Source organism: Saccopteryx leptura, chromosome 4 (genome assembly GCF_036850995.1).
Source record: "Saccopteryx leptura isolate mSacLep1 chromosome 4, mSacLep1_pri_phased_curated, whole genome shotgun sequence".
In the NCBI taxonomy this organism is placed as follows: Eukaryota; Metazoa; Chordata; class Mammalia; order Chiroptera; family Emballonuridae; genus Saccopteryx; species Saccopteryx leptura.
Genome location: NC_089506.1, coordinates 201,993,207 through 202,014,174, shown reverse-complemented (window position 1 = coordinate 202,014,174; position 20,968 = coordinate 201,993,207). Strand labels below are relative to the sequence as shown.

Genomic DNA, 20,968 nt, shown 5'->3' with positions numbered 1-20,968 from the left:
ATAGAAATGTGAAATCTGCACCAAATAAAAGGAAAACCCTCGCCCTGGCCGGTTGGCTCAGCGGTAGAGCGTCGGCCTAGCGTGCGGAGGACCCGGGTTCGATTCCCGGCCAGGGCACACAGGAGAAGCGCCCATTTGCTTCTCCACCCCTCCGCCGCACTTTCCTCTCTGTCTCTCTCTTCCCCTCCCGCAGCCAAGGCTCCATTGGAGCAAGGATGGCCCGGGCGCTGGGGATGGCTCTGTGGCCTCTGCCCCAGGCGCTAGAGTGGCTCTGGTCGCAATATGGCGACGCCCAGGATGGGCAGAGCATCGCCCCCTGGTGGGCAGAGCGCCGCCCCATGGTGGGCGTGCCGGGTGGATCCCGGTCGGGCGCATGCGGGAGTCTGTCTGACTGTCTCTCCCTGTTTCCAGCTTCAGAAAAATGAAAAAAAAAAAAAAAAAAAAAAAGGAAAACCCTCCCAGTTTCTGTAGATGGTGTGGCAGCATGTGCGCATGCGCAGATAATGACGTAATACCGTGTATACAGCGGAGCAGCCCATGGCCATGCCAGTCAAGATGTGGACGGTGCAGAGGAAAGTTCAGTGTGTTCTGTGGCTCGCTAAATTCGAATCTGTGACCAAAGTGCAACGTGAATATTGGCGCGTTTATAACGAAGCGCCACCACATAGGAATAACATTACTCGGTGGGATAAGCAGTTGAAGGAAACCGGCAGTTTGGTGGAGAAACCCCGTTCTGGTAGGCCATCAGTCAGTGACGAGGCTGTAGAGGCTATACAAGATAGCTACCTAAGGAGCCCTAAAAACTCTGTGTGAGCCCACATCGAACTGCACTGAATAGGTATGAAACTGGGAGAGTTTTCCTTTTATTTCGTGCAGATTTCACATTTCTATCGTCTTTTGTTGCCTTCCTGTGACTGGTCAAAAGTGCACCATGACTTTACGGACACACTCTATTTAACCAAGCTACTCCAATATAAAATAATAAAAACAGTTCTTATTTTACAGTTCAAATCCTCCTATAAGTTTTTTCCCTTCAAAAATGAAAAAAATTCTTCTTTTATAGCTAGGGAAAATAGAGCAAAATCAAATTAGGCAAGAATGTTCAGTGCACTATCACAGGAGAATTCCTAAATCCTTAACTATTTTTGGTATATAATTAAGTTTCAGGGGAAAAAATCTGAATAGACACACGTCCTAATTTAAAATGAAGCTTGTATTTACCATCCAGTCCTTCTGAGTAATGGTCTTGCAGACAGCAATAGTAAAGTGAATTGCAAATACATAAAGTCTTAGCGAAGCTTTTTGATCAAAGCTTATTTGAGTGCTCTTCATGTTGGTCACACAGATTACTATAAAGTAGGTGCTCTTGTATGTAATCCAGTTTGCGTTTATCACCTGACTTTATAAGGAGTTGAATTCCCGGAGAATAGGACCATAGTTTTACATATTTACAAGAAGTAAACATCTCCCAATTGAAAAATATTGTTGAACTATGAACGTACGTCATAAAAATGTAAGGAATGAAAAAAAATGTAAGGAATGACCATGATCCAAACAATTATTTAGTGTCACCTGTAGGTTCCATGGTCTATGACATAAAGCTGCCTTTTCAAAGATTTACAAAGCTAAGTCCTGGCCCTGAAATAACAGGAAAGAACTAACAAAATCCTGTTGCACTCGCCTGACCAGGCGGTGGCGCAGTGGATAGAGCGTCGGACTGGGATGCAGAGAACCCTGGGCAAGGGCTCATCTGGTTTGAGCAAAAGCTCACCAGCTTGGACCCAAGGTCACTGGCTCGAGCAAGGGGTTACTCGGTCTGCTGAAAGCCCGCGGTCAAGGCACATATGAGAAAGCAATCAATGGACAACTAAGGTGTTGCAACACACAACGAAAAACTAATGATTGATGCTTCTCATCTATCTGTCTGTCCCTATCTATCCCTCTCTCTAACTCTGTCTCTGTAAAAAAAAAACACCAAAAAACAAAAAAAACATCCTGTTGCACTCAAAAGATATGGATAGACAAAAAACTCAATTGTTAGCAGAATTAACTTCCCATACAGAAAATTTCACCACACCTTGTTTATTAATTTCTAATATACACCACCCCTTGTTACCCAGTCCACTTTGAAAGATGCCTGGAAAATCAAACACATATACGTATTTCTGAACTTCCATTGAAAAAAACAAAGATTAAAAAATAAGAAGCCACAGCATAAAATTCCTTGAAACTACACAAATTCTGAACCTATAGCAATCTAGATGTTTGGAATTAACATCGATCTCTGCAGTATGTCACCTAAGCACAAGCACTGTGATACTAGTATTAATACAGACATCCTAAGGAAACAGTACTGACAGAATTGTAAACTGCTACAGAGAATGTGAGGAAATGATGTAACCAACCCAACACCAAAATAATTTTCTCCCAGTGGTGGTGATAGCTGTAGGCTGCCTTGTTCTCTCTGGCTCACCCAGAATCTCCCAGAACCAACCCTGTTAAGAGAGCTGAAGTAGAGATGAAGGCTTAGGGCTGTGGCATAGAGCCAACTGTGGCCTGCTTGAGAAGTACATCTATAACTTTAGTCTCACAACTGTGCCAGGAAAGCACAAACCGCACTTGGAAATAATAACCTTGAAATTCTTTGAAAATGTTCTGAACTTTTAGATTTCTCCTTAAATCACACTGACTTCTTCCAACAATGAAGGTACATAGCAAGCCTGTACTTCATTGGATCTATTCAGATGAGGCTTCAGGATGCAATGACAATCAAAGCTCCACAGATTACCTTAAACAAATATTTGTATAACCAGTATCTTCTTAGAAACAATATTTAATCAGATAACAATACAACTTAAATAATAATCTCACATGTAAAGTTTGTTAGGGGTAAATCAGGTCTAACTGTGTATATACAAAAAGTCTCCCTTTTAGTAATTAAACTACAAAATCACCAGTTCTTTGTCTTAAAAGAGATGCAGTATCACTGGCAGTGTTTTCTTTCCTTCTTTTTTTTAGCTAATATTTAATAAATTATTTCCCAAAGGTCAATTTCTACTTTCAAAAAACATCTCAGTCACTAGAGTGAGAAATATTTCATCTAAAAATGCACTTCTCTTCTAATCCTCCCTAACGGCCAGTCCAGATACTAGGCTATGCCACAGTGAGAGAACATGGGCCTGGGAACCCACTGATTACTTACTTGTTAATAAAAGGTTCAATGAGTTTTGATCTGGAAGACACATGAATTTTTGGAGGACTAAGAAAAGAACCTAATAAAGAAAAGAAGCAGAGTATTATATGCAGTCAAGCAGACAAAGCTTGAAAGTTCAGGCAAAAATATATTTAAGTCAACAGTTTGGGTCAGCAAGAGGAAAAGGTACTCAAATGGGCCAAAACCGTAACACAGGTACAAAGTCAGTGGTTCCTCCCTGTGTACTCTCCATCTGCTCCACCCCAACTTCCTCTGACTCCAACCCCTCCCACTTCTAACTGGGTGAGTAGATCCCAGGAAAGTAGTAGACAGATAAAATTCACTCTAGACCACTGTTTTTGACAGAAACATGTACAGTGAATACCTAGGTAGTTTGTCATGGAGATGAAACACAGTCCTGTGATATAAGCATCATAGCCTGCCTCGTGGAGCTGTTCGGAAGCTGTGTCATAACTTGGAAAACCTTCTGCACTTTCTAAAGAGAAAAAAAAAACAGTTTTCCCAAGGACATCACAAATCATGAAGACTGTTAAGTGTATATATTGCCCGACCAAATCCAAACTGTATTTAGTATGTGCTATAGAAATAACTTTTTTTTTCTTTTTTTTAAATGAGAGGACAGGAGATAGTGAGACAGACTCCCGCATGCAGGGATCCACCCGGCAACCCCTATCTGGGTCTGATGCTGAATCAACCCAGTTACTCCCAGTGCCTGAGGCTGATGCACTCAGACCAACCAAGCTATTCTCAGCCTTCAAGGCCAACCTTCAAGCCAATTGAGCCCCTGGCTGCAGGAGAAGAGGGAAAAAAGGGGGAGAGGGAGTAGGGAAAGAAGCAGATGGTCACTTCTCTTGTGTGCCCTGACCGGGAATCAAACCCGGGTCATCCATATGCCAGGCCAATGCTCTATCCACTGCACCAACCGGCCAGGGCCAAAATATCTTAAGCATTAAAAAAGCTATTTCTGGCCTGACCTGTGGTGGCGCAGTGGATATAGTGTCGACCTGGAAATGCTGAGGTCGCCGGTTCAAAACCCTGGGCTTGCCTGGTCAAGGCACATATGGGAGTTGATGCTTCCAGCTCCTCCCCCCTGTCTCTCTCTCCTCTCTCTGTCTCTCTCTCTCCCTCTCTCTCCTCTCTAAAATGAATAAAAAAAAAAAAAAAAAAAAAAAAGCTATTTCTTTTTAATTTTTCAGTTACAGTTTACAGTGACATTATTTTATATTAGTTTCAGATGTACATGACAGCGATTAATGATCATATATTTTACAAAGTGTTCCCCCTGATATTTCCAGTACCACCTGGCACCATACATAGCTGTTACAATATTATTGACTATTCCTTATGCTGCACTTTACATTCCCAAGACTATTTTGTACTACCAACTTGTACTTCTTCATCCCCTCACCTTTTTCTCCCAGTCCCCCATGCCTCACCCCTCTGGCAACCATCGGTCTGTTCTGTATCTGTGAGTCTGTTTCTGTTTTGTTTGTTCATTTCTATTATTCTTTAGATTCCACATATTAAGTGAAAATCATATAGTACTTGTCTTTCTCTGACTTATTTACCTAGCATAACACCCCCAGGTCCATCTATTCTCTCACAAATGATAAAATTTCACTGTTTTGTTTTTTTTTTAATTTCACTGGTTTTTTATGGCTGCATAATATTATATCACATTTTGGTACCATAGCTTTTTTATCCACTAGTTTACTGGTGGGCACATGGGCTGCTTCCATATCATGGTTATTTTAAATAATATCAGCAATGTATTATTTAAATATTTACTTAATAATTAAATTAATTAAATATAAAAGTGTGTACTTTTGAATTAGTATTTTGGGTTTCTTTGGATATATTTTCCTACAAGTAAAATCACTGGGTTATAAGGCAATTCCATTTTTAATTTTTTGAGGACCCTCCACACTATTTTCTATTGTGACTGTACCAATCTGCATTCCTACCAACAGTGCATAAGGGTTCCCTTTTCTCCACATCCTTGCCAAAACGTGTTTATTTCATACCGCCGTTCTTTTTGTTGTTGCTTTTAATTTATTGATTTTAGAGAGAGAGGAACGGGGAGAGACAGACAAACAGGCAGGCAGGAACACTGATCTGTTCGTCATGCTTGTGCCCTGACCGGGGATCAAATCGTCAACTTTTGAACCTTGGGACAATGCTCTACTAACCCAGTGGTCCCCAACCTTTTTTGGGCCACAGACCGGTTTAATGTCAGAAAATATTTTCACGGACCGGCCTTTAGGGTGGGACGGATAAATGTATCACGTGACCGAGACAAGTGTCAAGAGTGAGTCTTAGATGGATGTAACAGAGGGAATCTAGTCATTTTTAAAAAATAAAACATCATTCAGACTTAAATATAAATAAAACGGAAATAATGTAAGTTACTTATTCTTTCTCTACGGACCGGTACCAGTCTGCGGGCCAGGGGGTTGGGGACCACTGCTCTAACCAGCTGAGCTATCCAGCTAGGCTCATTGTGTTTTCATTTTTATTTCTCTGATGATTAGTGACATTGAGCATCATTTCAAACGTATACTGGCCATCTGTATGTCTTCTTTGGAGAAATGTCTATTCAGATCCTTTGCCCATTTTTTAATTGGATTGTTGTTGTTTTTTTGTTTGTGTCAGTGTGTGTGTGTGTGTGTGTGTGTGTGTGTGTGTGTTTTTCTGAAGTTGGAAACAGGGAGACAGTCAGACAGGCTCCCGCATGCGCCTGACAGGGATCCACCTGGCATGCCCACCAGGGGGTGATGCTCTGCCCATCTGGAGCATCGCTCTGTTGCATCCAGAGCCATTCTAGTGCCTGAGGCAGAGGTCATAGAGCCATCCTCAGCGCCCAGGCCAACTCTGCTCCAATGGAGCCCTGGCTGCGGGAGGGGAAGAGAGAGACAGAGAGGAAGGAGAGTGGGAGGGGTGGAGAAGCAGATGGGCACTCCTGTGCGCCCTGGCCAGGAATCGAACCCAGAACTCCTGCACGCCAGGCCGACGCTCTACCACTGAGCCAACCGGCCAGGGCCTGGATTGTTTTTTAGTGTTGAGTTATATGAGTTCTTTATAAACTTTGGATATTATCCCTGTATCATGTGTATCACTGGCAAATATGTTCTCCCACTCAGTGGGTGGTCATTTTGTTTTGTTGATGGTTTCCTTTGCTGTGGAAAAACTTTCTAGTTTGATATAGTACTAGTTGTTTATTTTTTCTTTTGTTTCCTTGTCTGAGGAGATATATCAGAAAAAATGCTGCAAAGAGAAATGTCTGAGATTTTACTGCCTATGTTTTCTTCTAGGAGTTTTATGGTTTTGAGTTACAGATAACTGTAGCATCAGGACACAACAGGAATTTCAGAGTAATGATTAGCATGGACTCTGGAGTCTTCCTGTGTTTAAGTTTGAGTCTCTGCTCACCACTTTTTTGCTATATGATCTTAGGCAGGTCACTTTACTACTAGTCTTCCATTCTGGTAAATGAAGATGATAATAAAACCTCTCCCTTTTTTGGTGAAGATCAAAAAAGCTAATGTAACTAAAGCTCTTACTTAGTGTTTGGTACAAGGTAAATGCTTACTAATTATTATTTATCAATACCCCAGGTAATCCTCCCCAAAACAAGACTAAAATCAATGTTGACAGTTCAATTCAATATTGTCCTCAACCATGTTGCCAAGCTTATAGATTTATTTTATTTTTTTAATTTCTTTTTTTTTTTTTATTCATTTTAGAGAAGAGAGGGAGAGACAGAGGAGAGACAGAAGGGGGGAGGAGCTGGAAGCATCAACTCCCATATGTGCCTTGACCAGGCAAGCCCAGGGTTTCGAACCGGCGACCTCAGCATTTCCAGGTCAACACTTTATCCACTGCGCCACCACAGGTCAGGCAAGCTTATAGATTTAAAGATGAAAACACAACTAATTCCAAAAACATATCATAACTTTCTGAGCAGCACTTGGGGCCACTTCATATAAGAGACCATTCTATAATATGATTCTTTTGTCACATGGAGATACACAGATGCTGAGAAGATAACATCTGAGAAGAAAAACCTACCTGCTTTAGAGTAAATTCTCTATGATACCAGAATATCATATGGAAATAATATAATAAAACTGTAACTCATATAATTATTTCCTAGAACCACTCTGGAAATGAGTATCAAACAGGCTGCAACAGAATCAAAGCGTAAAGGGAAATTATCAATGAAAAGGCTACAACTAGTCCTAGCCAGTTGGTTAGAGCACAGTCCGGAAAGACCAAGGTTGCAGGTTCAATGATCCCAGGTCAGGGCACATATGGGAAGCAACAAATGAATGTACAACTAAGTGGAACAACAAATGAATGCTTCTCTTTTTCTCTTTCTCTTTCTTCCCACTACTCTGTCTCTTTAAAATCAATCAATCAATAAAAAATCCTTTTAATAACAGCTACAACTATTTTTAGTTACACAACAAAAATTCTTTAACCTCTTAAGTATTAAATATCAAGACTTCAGGCTTCAAAAAATATAATTAATAGCCAACTAAATAATAAACTCTACCACTAGCTGAAACAGATTTACAAAATTAATGATTTCCGTTATACTGTTATAGAAAACAATAGGGTTTCTCCCCCCTTCCCTTCCCTTTTCCTTAATTCCTCTTTTGGACTATTACCCAGAAAGGGAAGCAAATAACTGTATTCTTCGTTACTTTACTACCTGACATTGTCAATTTCTGCACCCTTAGTCCTATTATCTATGTCTTCAGAATTTTGCAGACTACCATTAATAGAAGGCTAATTACGGTATAAGCAGCACAATTAGGCAAACAGGAACCAAGGAAGTAATACCTGGAAGGTTCACCAACTACCTGGGTAGGGGCCACGGCCAGGCATAACAAAACATCTCTTCCCTGAGAAACATCCCTCCCTACTTCTAATTTCCTTCACTGTTGCTATTCCATGCAAAAGCCACCTCTGAAGGAGGAAGAGGTGGAAAGGACTTCTCCTTTCTCATCTTTAAACTTTGGGCTTTTCTGAGACAAAATACGTATTTGCATTCTAGCCCTGAATTAATCACCAACTCTTTGTCTCCGCTTAAACAATGCACCACAGAAAGGACACATTAAGTTTTGGGAGAATTTCAAGCATTAGGAAATAAAAGTCCTGAAAATTTAATTGCTCAACTTCTCAAAGAACAGGCAACCCAATTCCATGCACATAGAATAGATGTAGGATTAGAAGACCACTTTTATTCAGAAAACACTAATTCGACTCGGGGCATAGCAAGTTAATTTAGCCAAAATCAGTAAATGTGCAATGTAGTTTCTAGAGTAGTTTCACCTTTCTTTTACAATATACATCAATATAATTATCACAAAAACTTGGTTATTTTCATTTTACATTCTTACCAACTTTAGAAGGGTTGAAAGGCGTTTCTTTTAACCGCTTTTCCAATTCTGCAAGGGATGTGTTGTTAATGATATCCTGCAAATCAGTAAGCAGAGAATTATAAGCCTTCATCATCTCTGTGCAACATATACTATGAGACACTGCCCCCTTGTGGTCTTTAAAGATACATAGGAGTCATCATTTATTCAATGTGAAAAAAGTTGAAATTTAATTTTCACCATATGAAAGGTTTAGCCACATGAAAGATATGTACAGATGTGCTAAATATCTACAGAGGGGCCCTGGCCGGTTGGCTCAGCGGTAGAGCGTCGGGCCTGGCGTGCGGGGGACCCGGGTTCGATTCCCGGCCAGGGCACATAGAAGAAGCGCCCATTTGCTTCTCCACCCCCCCTTCCTCTCTGTCTCTCTCTTCCCCACCCGCAGCCAAGGCTCCATTGGAGCAAAGATGGGCCGGGCACTGAGGATGGCTCCTTGGCCTCTGCCCCAGGCGCTAGAGTGGCTCTGGTCGTGGCAGAGCGACGCCCCGGAGGGGCAGAGCATCGCCCCCTGGTGGGCAGAGCTTCACCCCTGGTGGGCGTGCCGGGTGGATCCCGGTTGGGCGCATGCGGGAGTCTGTCTGACTGTCTCTTCCCGTTTCCAGCTTCAGAAAAAAATATATATATATATATCTACAGACGTTGGGCAAGAAAGCTATACTTGTTCTGACACTGTGCTGACATTCATTTCACTCAGCTGTATAAAGCCACTTGACAAAGTACCAAATTACTATACCTTTATCTGAATTTTCTTGATTAGAAAATATATAAAATAATGGTCCTGGCCGGTTGGCTCAGTGGTAGAGTGTCAGCCCAGCATGTAGACATCCCAGGTTCGATTCCTGATCAGGGCACACAGGAGAATCACTCATCTGCCTCTCCACCACTCCCCCTCTCGCTTTTCTTTCTCTTCCTCCCTCTCCCTCTCCCTCCCTCTCTCTCTCTCTCTCCCTCTCCCTCTCTCTCTCTTCTCCTCCTGCAGCCATGGCTCAATTGGAGCAAATTGGCCCCAAGTGCTGAGGATTGGCTCCATAGCCTCGCCTCAAGTGCTAAGAAGAGCTTGGTTACTGAGCAACAGAGCAACAGCTCAGATGGGCAGAGCATCGCCCTGTGGTGGCTTGCTGGGTGGATCTCAGTCAGAGTGCATGCAGAGTCTGTCTGCCTCCTCTCCTCAAAAGAAAGAAAAGAAAAGAAAAGAGAAAAGAGGAAGGAAAGGAGAAGGAAAAGAAAAATATATAAAATAAGAAAAATAAAGGAAGAATTGTGTGCATGTGTAACCTATTCAAAAACACATTATATATTTTAATGTTAAAAACATATACAAAAAAAAAGAAAAAAAAAGACAACTACTAGTCACATTTTGATATATTTATTTCTAGTCTTTTTCTAATTTTCTTTTTGTTCTTTTTTTTAGGGGGGGGGATAGATTTTTTTTTTTTTTTTCCTGAAGCTAGAAACGGGAAGAGACAGTCAGACAGACTCCCGCATGCGCCCGACCGGGATCCACCCGACACGCCCACCGGGGGGCGACACTCTGCCCACCAGGGGGCGATGCTCTGCCCCTCCAGGGCATCGCTCTGTCGCGACCAGAGCCACTCTAGCGCCTGGGGCAGAGGCCAAGGAGCCATCCCCAGCGCCCAGGCCATCTTTGCTCCAATGGAGCCTTGGCTGCGGGAGGGGAAGAGAGAGACAGAGAGGAAGGAGAGGGGGACGGGTGGAGAAGCAGATGGGCGCTTCCCCTGTGTGCCCTGGCCGGGAATCGAACCCGGGACCCCTGCACGCCAGGCCGACGCTCTACCATTGAGCCAACCGGCCAGGGCTGGGGGGGGGGATAGATTTTAAAATGACATTTAATTAGACCATAATTCTAAAGCTATTAGTAGCAATTCTAAAAATTTCAAATATAGCTTTATCACAGATAATTCAAAATTTTTAAATACCTTAAAAGGCTGTGTGCTGGCCATCAATTTAGTATCTAAGAGTCTGAAAACAAAAGAAGTTTTTATAAGGTAAACAAAATGTGTATTTTGGACAAAATGTATTTTACTCAAATGAATAGCCCATTATCTTAAAAATGGACAGGGGAATTAAGCACATTAGCCACTGTGAGCCTGGTGCTGACATCACTGATAGGTTAGATTGGGAACTTGGTCCTCTCAATCAGGGACTTCATGAAGAGGCTGTGGGAGAGTCCACTCTGCCATACACAGAGCACAAGTTCTGGATTTGCTTGTTCCCTGCAAGGGTGTGGGCTACATCAATCTCAAGGGGAAGTCAAATAACTTCGTATCATTTTACATGGTTTAAATACTGCTGCAGGTCTAACAATGCCAAGTCATTACCATCTACCACTACTACCCAGGTTTGTACACTATAAAGTCTTGAAGGGTTGAAATATGGATTTGGTAGGTTCATCCTACTATAGTTATTTCTTACTACTCCGTCTCAGAGACTGGAACACAAAAAAGAGACAGAGAGACACTAATATGAAAATTGTTTATTTTTACATAAATGTGAACACTTAGATAATAGTACAGAAATACTGTGGCTATAAGACAACTGCTCCACTGCCATGCCTGTCCCTCTTCAAACAGATCCTCAAATACAGAGGTTTGCTCCATAGGCTCCACATGGCTAATATGTATTAAACACAGGACATGCGACCTATCAGAACACGCAATATTAACTGTGAAAACCACTAACTGGTAAAGGCACTGACTTAAAGTTGAAGCAAAAAGCTCTTGCTAGACAATTTTTGACTGACTACAGAATACTCTCAACTGGATATTTCAACAATATCCAACTATATATTCAACTATACCCAACTATATATTCAATTATATCTACATATACTCAACTACAGCTAATATTCAACTGAATATTCTCAACTGGACACTTCACTATGACCAGTACATACAACATACAGCAGTGATTCTCAACTCTTTACACTTGGGGACCAATGAAAATAAGATAATTATTTCAGAGACCACTAAGACAGAACACCCTGAGCATAAGCAAATTTGACTAACATCATTGGGTCTACAATCTTCATACAACTGCAAGGTGGTTAACTCTTCTACAGACTGAAACAATATTCTGGCAGACTGGTCTGCAGATCAGCAGTTGAAAAACACTGACATACAGGAAAGACAGGAGCCAATTCAAAAAAACTTCACTAGTTCTTCAGATATTAAGACATGAGAAGAGAAAAAAGGAGCTGCTATTTTCACTCTCAGTTCAAATTCTGACGTTAATGGAATAACAAAAAAACCAATCATTAATTATAAAGCAGAAACTTGGAGCTTTTAAACCATTTGCCAGCTTTTATGAACTGCATTGTAACTGTAATCTAATGGTTTCAATAAATTACTATATACCTAGTTGAATTATGTATACCATAATAACTATTTTAAATGAAAGACAAATCCTGAAAGGAAGCTTACCTGGGAAAAACACATATTGTCATCTCCTTAAATTCATCTAAGTCCTAAAAAACAAGAAAATGACTTGTTACAATTTCACTAATACACTCAGAGTATTAAAAACAGACATAAATATTTCCAGTTCCACAGGCCTCTTCACAAACTGGTATACCTCACATAGGACCTTTAAAGCTAAACTGTCAGACTCAATTCTAATTAATAACTTTTTAAAAATCTTCACAACTTCCGGCCCTGGCCGGTTGGCTCAGCGGTAGAGCGTCGGCCTAGCGTGCGGAGGACCCGGGTTCGATTCCCGGCCAGGGCACACAGGAGAAGCGCCCATTTGCTTCTCCACCCCTCCACCGCACTTTCCTCTCTGTCTCTCTCTTCCCCTCCCGCAGCCAAGGCTCCATTGGAGCAAAGATGGCCCGGGCGCTGGGGATGGCTCTGTGGCCTCTGCCCCAGGCGCTAGAGTGGCTCTGGTCGCAATATGGCGACGCCCAGGATGGGCAGAGCATCGCCCCCTGGTGGGCAGAGCGTCGCCCCATGGTGGGCGTGCCGGGTGGATCCCGGTCGGGCGCATGCGGGAGTCTGTCTGACTGTCTCTCCCCGTTTCCAGCTTCAAAAAAATGAAAAAAATAAAATAAAATAAAAATCTTCACAACTTCCTCACAGATTGGGAATCATATCACTTGATATAAAACCTCTACATAACCAAAACAGATGAATTTAAGTATTTTATGGCTTAACTTGGAGGGGAAAAAAGTTTTTTATTCAGTGAGAGGAGGACAGGCAGAGAGACAGACTCCTGCATGTACCCTGACCGGGATCCACCTGGCAAGCCCAGTAGGGGGAGATGCTCTGCCCATCTGGGCTTGCTCCATTGCTCAGCAACCAAGTTCTTCTGAGCACCTGAGGTGGAGGTCATGGAGCCATCCTCAGCACCCGGGGCCAACTCGCTCCAATAGAGCCTTGGCTGCAGGAAGGAAAGAGAAAGCAAGAGAAAGGAGTGAGAGGGGTAGGGGTAGAGAAGCAGATCGGTGCTTCTCCTGTATGCCCTGACCAGGAATCGAACCTGGGACATCCACACTCCAGGCTGACACTCTACCACTGAACCACCTGGCCAGGGCTAAAGGCTTTTATTATATGTAGAAAACTTTCAGTAACAACTCTATCACACAAATTCATCATCGTAGTAGGCCTAGGAAAATTATTTAAATAAATAGTTTATACAGGAAATGGATACTGTAAACTAGGTTAACCTTTTATTGGGAACACCTATGAAATGTTAGTTTAAAAAGACCACTGAAACACATTTTCCAATATATACATGATTCCTGTTTTAACTACTCATAAAATTGCTAAAGTGGCACCACTAGCAAGCAAATTAAACAATTCATCTTCCAAGTTTATTTTGATCAGAAAATCTAAAGCTGAAATGAGATTGCTCTAATTTTAAATTAACTCATTTACATACATAATTGCCACGCTAGACTGACAGTCATACTCATGACCCTTTGTAACTACACTTCTCTTCAGTTATTATTCATGTTTCATGGGAAATTGCCATTTCCAATTAGCTCTTCAAGCCTATAAATACAGACTGCATCTAACTAGTTTGTAAAATTTACCAGCTTTTCAATGGCTATTATTAAGTTAATGGACAATACATGAACAAGTGGTTTCAATGCTAACTCAAATAAAAATACAATGAGGACTGTTTGTAATCTTTCAATATTACAAAGCTTCACAAGAAAGAAAGCATTAGAATGATGGCTACTTCCGGGGCCAGCAATAGCCAAGTTCTGTGCAAGTACCATGAATATTCTTAAGAAAGACTTTCTGTTAAAATTCTTTAGGATACTTTTAAATGCATATTTTGGTACCAGTGTATGTAAAAGTTCTACCATTTTACATAGGTTTTCTTATTTATATCATTGCTTCCAAAGGTAGATGGAAGAAACCATTTTCTCCCTCTGACAATGAGAGAACGCAAAGAAGCTAAGTAATTTATTTACTCAGGTTACCTTAGTAATAAAGCAAAGGATAAAACCACTTATCCTAATCTACCTCCCACTCCACAACAAATCACGTGCTCTCTCTGCTAGAATGTGAGTCAAAATTAGTTTCATTCAAGGTAACATTTATTAAGTACCTACCTACAAAGTGCTATGCTAGACATTCAAACACAGACAATAAGGCCCTGGCTGGTTGGCTCAGTGGTAGAGTGCTGGCCCAGAGTGTGGATGTCCCGGGTTTGATTCCCAACAGAGCACACAGGAGAAGCAACCATCTGCTTCTCCACCCCCCCTTCCCCTCCTGCAGCCATGGCTTGACTGGTTTGAGTGCATCAGCCCCAGGTGCTGAGGGTGGCTCCATGGAGCTTCCATCTCAGACACTAAAAATAGCTCTGTTGTGAGCATGACCCCAGATGGGTAGAGCACCAAACGGGGATTGCCAGGTGGATCCCGCTAGGGGCACATGCAAGAGTCTGTCTCTATATGCTCTCCTCTCACTCAGAAAAGATAGATAAATAAATAAACAAAGGCAATAACAAGGTTACACTCCTCGTCTAAGAAACGAATCATCTAGAAGGAGAAGGGGAGTAAGCTGTAAAAACAAAATTCATGTGCCATAACAGGTATACATTCTGTGGGATCTCAGAAAAAGGAAAGATTACCTCTCTGGCAGGGCAGCTGGCAGGGAAAACCTCCTTGGACCTTGGGAATTAGGTAAAGTTGTATATAACAAGCATTGAGAAAGCCTTGGGAAAATTTTAGTTGGAGGAAATTACATTCCAAAACTACAGACATACAAAAACACAAAGCACTTCCCAAGAAACGAATGAGCTAGTCTGGCTGGGAATAAGGAGAATAACAAGTGGCTAGACTACACAACCAGGTTGAGCAAGATCACAGAAAGGTTTATATGCCAAGCTAAAAATATTCAACTGTGTAGAAAAACAAAGAATGTGGGATTAGTTCAGAATTTTCAGCAGGGTCAGTGAGGTGTACAAAGCCATATATCACAAAATTATAAAACTGGCACAGAAGGAAGATACTCATTTGTTAAATCAATATTCACTACCAACTTATATGCCAAACTGCTTGGTATCCAAAACACCTATAAACAGAGTACTAAATACACTTTCTTCTTTCCTTACTGATAACTTCATTACTTTAAGGGTCAAAAATCCGTCAGAAAAGCTACTGCTTTGGTCTGTTTGGCCAATAAAAGGTAGTTAATCTGAGATAAACATTAGCTCGTTAGATTTATACAATGCAAATTCACATCCATGGTGCTTGTCTTGAGACTCACAAGTATGAAGCCTTTGAGTCCCAAAGGGTCATATAGCTGTCCTAAAAAACAATAATAGGCCCTGGCCGGTTGGCTCAGTGGATAGAGTGTTGGCCCAGCATGCAAACGTCCCAGATTCGACCCCTGGTCAGGGAACACATGAGAAGTGACCATCTGCTTCTCTTCCCTTCCCTCTCCCCCTTCTCTCTCTTTTCCCCTCTCATAGGCAATGGCTCAACTGGTTTGAGCGTTGGCCCCAGGCGCTGATGATAGCTCGGTTGGTTCAAGTGCATCAGCCTCAGACGCTAAAAATAGCTCAATTGGCCTGACCAGGTGGTGGCGCAGTGGATAGAGCATCGGACTGGGATGCGGAAGGACCCAGGTTCGAGACCCCGAAGTCGCCAGCTTGAGCGCGGGCTCATCTGGCTTGAGCAAAGAGCTCACCAGCTTGGACCCAAGGTCACTGACTCCAGCAGGGGGTTACTCGGTCTGCTGAAGGCCCGCGGTCAAGGCACATGTGAGAAAGCAATCAATGAACAACTAAGAAGTCGCAACACGCAACGAGAAACTGATGATTGATGCTTCTCATCTCTCTCCGTCCCTGTCTGTCTGTCCCTGTCTATCTCTGCCTCTGTAAAAAAAAATAAAATAAAAAATAAAAAAATTTAGTGGCCAACATTTGGATGTAAAAAAAAAAATAGCTCAATTGATTCAAGCACTGGCCCAGAGAGTTGCCGGGTGGATCCTGGTCAGGACACATGTGGGAGTCTGTCTCACTATTTTCCCTCCTCTCACTTTAAAAACAAAAAAGAGGCCCTGGCCGGATGGCTCAGCGGTAGAGTGTCGGCCCGGCGTGCAAGAGTCCCGGGTTCAATTCCCGGCCAGGGCACACAGGAGAGGCGCCCATTTGCTTCTCCACCCCTCCCCCTCTCCTTCCTCTCTATCTCTCTCTTCCCCTCCCGCAGCGAGGCTCCATTGGTGCAAAGATGGTCCGGGCGCTGGGGATGGCTCTATGGCCTCTGCCTCAGGTGCTAGAATGGCTCTGGATGCAACAGAGCGACGCCCTGAGGGGCAAAGCATTGCCCCCTGGTGGGCATGCTGGGTGGATCCCGGTCGGGCGTATGCAGGAGTCTGTCTGACTGCCTCCCCATTTCCAGCTTCAGAAAAATGGAAAAAAAAAAAAGAAAAGCAGTAGTAACATTAAGGTTGCAGAAATAGCACAAGGGGACCGAGGAGAGCCACTGTATTCATGGCTGCACTGTGTTGAAATTTCACAAGGGAAAGTAATCAAGATGCTGATGGGACAATGTCCCCATCAGAAGTGAGGCTTTGCAGATGTATAAATAAGACTAAACTCCAAAGTACAATAGCTTATCTTCCAATCCAGAAGGAATAAAAGATTAATCTGGTAGCAGTTTATATCAAGAGTTGGCAAACGATGGACTGCAGATGAAATCTGGCCCACTACCTAGTTGTTGTTTTTTTGTTTGCTTTTCAAGTGAAAGGAGGGGAGATAGTGAGGCAGATTCCTACATGCAACCTGACCAGGATCCACCTGGCAACCCCATCTGGGGCCAGTGCTTGAGTGCCAAGCTATTTTTAGCAACTGAGGCTGATACCCTCTAACGGAGCTATCCTCAGTGCCTGGGGCCACACTCGAACCAACTGAGCCACTGGCTGTGGGAGGGGAAGAGGGAGAGAATAGGGAGAAGAAGAGAAGGGGAGAGAAGCAAATAGTTGCTTCTTCTGTGTGCCCTGACCGAGAATTGAACCTGGAATGTTCATACGCTGGGCTGACACTCTAACCACTGAGAAGTAAGTGAGGGCCCACCTAAGGTTGTTTGGGTTTTTTTTTAGTGAGAGTAGGGGAGATACAAAGACAGACTCCTGCATGCGCCCTGACCAGGAACCACCCAGGAGCACCTGTCTGGGGCAGATGCTCTGCTGATCTGAAGCCATGCTCGCAACTGAGCTATTTTTAGCACCTGAAGCAAAGGCTCACAGAGCCATCCTCAGCACCCAGAGCTGAGGTGCCCAAATCAATCAAGTCATGACTGCGGGAGAGGGAGAAAGAGAAAGGGGAAGGGGAGGAGTGAAAAAGCAGACGGTCGCCTCTCCAGGGTGCCCTAACTGGGAATTAAGCCCGAGATGTCCATAGCCCAGCCCAATGTTCTATTCACTGAGCCAATGGCCAGGGACCCCACCTAGTTTTGAAATAAAGTTTTATTAACACAAAGGCAAACTTGTTTCTTTATGCATTCTACAGCAGTCTGCAGGCTATAATAATCTTGAGAGTTATGACAGAGGCTGTACAGCCAGGAAAGACCAAAAAAATTTTTTTACCATTTGTCCCTTTATAGAAAAAGCTTGCCAAATTATGATTTAAAGGATGGGCTAAAGCTTAAAGGGAGACAGGATATCCTGAAGTTTGCTAAATTCCAGATGAAATACTGGATACTTGCAACTGAAATGAAAAGGATCCAAATATAAGCGACAGCATGGATACAAAATTGTCAGAATTTGTAAATGACCAGATCTGGGGTAGAAAAGAGTCAAAATTGATGTTAAAAATAAAAACCACCCTGATCAAGTGGTGGCACAGTAGATAAGAGTTGGCCAGGGATGCTGTGGACCCAGGTTCAAAACTCCAAGGTTGCTGGCTTGAGCGCGGGCTCATCCAACTTGAGCACAGGCTCACCAATTGAGTGCAGGGTCTCCGGCTTGAGCATGGGATCACAGACATGACCTCATGGTTGCTGGCTTGAAGCTCAAGGTTTCTGGCTTGAGCCCAAAGTCACTGGCTTTGCTGGTATCCCCTGGTCATGGCACATATGAGAAGCAATCAATGAACAATTAAGGTGCTGCAACTATGAGTTGATGCTTCTCATCTCTCTGCCTTCCTGTCTGACTGTCCCTGTCTGTTCCCCCTCACCACTGCCTCTCTCTCTCTCTAAAAAAAACAAAAAGCCAATGTTAAAAAATAGTCTTGGTGACTGGGTATCATTTATAGTAAAAGAATCAGTAGAAGGAACTGGTTAGATGCAGTAAGAAGGAAAAAAGGCAGTGCAAGTTACATATCTTCTTTGAAACATGCAAATTTTAACAGCATTTAGTCTGAAGGCTATTCCAGGTAAAGACGTGTGGAGTCCAGCATGAACTGTATACCTGGTCTGAGGAGAGATCACAGCTGGAGAGACTAATGTTGGTGTCTTCAACTGAAGTATGAAAGTGAGTGAGACCACTATATGACAGAAAATATGGAGAGAAGATAAAGGAGATGGGAGGATAAGTGAGATGAGGCCACATGCAGTAAGAAAACAGAGGAAGAAACAGAAGAGCCCTAGCCAGTTGCCTCAGTGGTGGAGCGATCAGCCCAGTGTTTGGAAGACCCAGGTTTGATTCCTGGCCAGGGCACACAGGAGAAGCGCCCATCTGCTTCTCCACCCTTCCCCCTCTCCTTTCTCACTATCTCTTTTTTCCCCTCCCACAGCCAAGCCTCCAATGGAGCAAAGTTGTCCCAGGCACTGAGGATGGCTCCATGGCCTCCACCTCAGACGCTAGAATGGCTCCAGTTGCAAAAGAGCAATGCTCCAGATGGACAGAGCATCGCCCCCTAGTGGGCATGCAGGTGGATCCCAGTTGGGCGCATGCGGGAGTCTGTCTCTCTGCCTCCCCACTTCTCACTTCAGAGAAAAAAAAAAAAGAAGCAGAAGAGAAGCTCTTCCTGAGGAGCCAAAGAAGTTCATGCTTTCTTGCACTAAGACAACTTGGCTCCAAGAGTGAAAAAACACCAAGGTCGCCCTGGCCGGTTGGCTCAGCGGTAGAGCGTCGGCCTAGCGTGCGGAGGACCCGGGTTCGATTCCCGGCCAGGGCACACAGGAGAAGCGCCCATTTGCTTCTCCACCCCTCCGCCGCGCTTTCCTCTCTGTCTCTCTCTTCCCCTCCCGCAGCCAAGGCTCCATTGGAGCAAAGATGGCCCGGGCGCTGGGGATGGCTCCTCGGCCTCTGCCCCAGGCGCTAGAGTGGCTCTGATCGCAATATGGCGACGCCCAGGATGGGCAGAGCATCGCCCCCTGGTGGGCAGAGCGCCGCCCCATGGTGGGCGTGCCGGGTGGATCCCGGTCGGGCGCATGCGGGAGTCTGTCTGACTGTCTCTCCCTGTTTCCAGCTTCAGAAAAATGAAAAAAAAAATAAAATAAAAAAAAAAATAAAAAAACACCAAGGTCAACAGAGAATCTAAAGGAAGCAGCTTAGCTAGTGGTAATCAAGAACTCTGCAGGAACTGATCCAGTTCAGTTGACCTAAAACACCACTCACTTTCAATGGCCCTGCTACATCTAATGATAGCAGTAGCAAACTAGACAACCATACCTGTGGCCAAGAAACCCCTACCCAGTACTAACTGAGCAAACCACTGACACTAAGTGAGATAAAACAAACGTTTAGCCGTGCTCTGGCAACGGCAAATGACTAAAGATCCCTTAAAATGGCCCATATGTATATCCCTTCAAATGTGTACAACCAAGCACATGAAATGTTCTCTCTGGGAACGTGCTAAATACAAAGTAACAACACTATATAGAGAACACTTTCTCAGTAACAAAGTACTATGAAGTTTCAACACAAGTCACTTACCTCAGGCAGTGGGCAGCAGAACTGATGAACTGTGTGCATAACATCCAAGAGCATATTGTGTCCAATGACAAGTTTTCCCTAAAGAAAGTCAAGGTTAGGAAAAAAGACTTTAGGTTCAAAAGTATAATGGGGCTTGAGAGTATAGATGATTTTCTTCTAAACTTACTTTATCACATTAAAAAAAATATTATAAATATATGCAAATAAGCAAATTTGGGATCAGCTTCATTCTTTTTCAATTTTGGGGTCTTAACTTCAGAATACAAAATAAAAGTTACAAATAATTTCACTGATCTTTTTCTCTGATTTTTATTAACCTTGCCCCCACAAGAATCAGGGAAAGTAAATTTTGATTGAAGAGCTCAACTTAAAAAGGAATATCTGAGGCCCTGGCTGGTTGGCTCAGTGGTAGAGCATCGGCCTGGCGTGCAGGAGTCCCGGGTTCGATTCCCGGCCAGGGCACACAGGAGAAGCGCCCATCTGCTTCTCCGCCTCTCCCCCTCTCCTTCCTCTCTGTCTCTCTCTTCCCCTCCCGTAGCCGAGGCTCCACTGGAGCAGAATTGGCCCAGGCGCTGAGGATGGCTCCGTGGCTTCTGCCTCAGGCGCTAGAATGGCTCTGGTCGCAACAGAGCGACGCCCCAGATGGACAGAGCATCGCGGGGGCGTACCAGGTGGATCCCAGTCGGGCGCATGCGGGAGTCTGTCTGACTGCCTCCCTGTTTCCAACTTCAGAAAAATACAAAAAAAAAAGTAATATCTGAAAACACTAAGCCCCTTAACAGCACTATTGAAGCTGTGGAGGCAACCAAACGGCACCGCGATTGGCCCACCATGAAAGCTGGACCGCCCACTAGTGGGCGGGAGGGACCAGGTTGACTACCACTGCAAAAGTGGGCAGTTTTTAAAAAAAGGTTTGCCATCAAAGGACTAGAATCTGAGGTATCAGTACAAAGGCATGG

General features: G+C 43.5%; 1 protein-coding gene across 2 annotated transcripts in view; it reads right to left on the bottom strand.

Annotated features, from left to right (window-relative positions):
* PARN (poly(A)-specific ribonuclease) overlaps positions 1-20,968 on the bottom strand; it is a 166,664-nt gene that overhangs the window by 119,419 nt on the left and 26,277 nt on the right. For both annotated transcript variants that reach the window (XR_010751159.1, XM_066382573.1), the window contains exons 13-18: positions 20,010-20,087; positions 12,099-12,142; positions 10,596-10,638; positions 8,620-8,695; positions 3,579-3,689; positions 3,203-3,272 (exon numbers count right to left, since the gene is read on the bottom strand). Coding sequence is in view for 1 of the 2 variants with exons in the window: in XM_066382573.1 (XP_066238670.1) it covers positions 3,203-3,272; positions 3,579-3,689; positions 8,620-8,695; positions 10,596-10,638; positions 12,099-12,142; positions 20,010-20,087 (422 nt within the window). In the remaining variant the exon portion in view is untranslated. The remainder of the gene's footprint in view (positions 1-3,202; positions 3,273-3,578; positions 3,690-8,619; positions 8,696-10,595; positions 10,639-12,098; positions 12,143-20,009; positions 20,088-20,968) is intronic.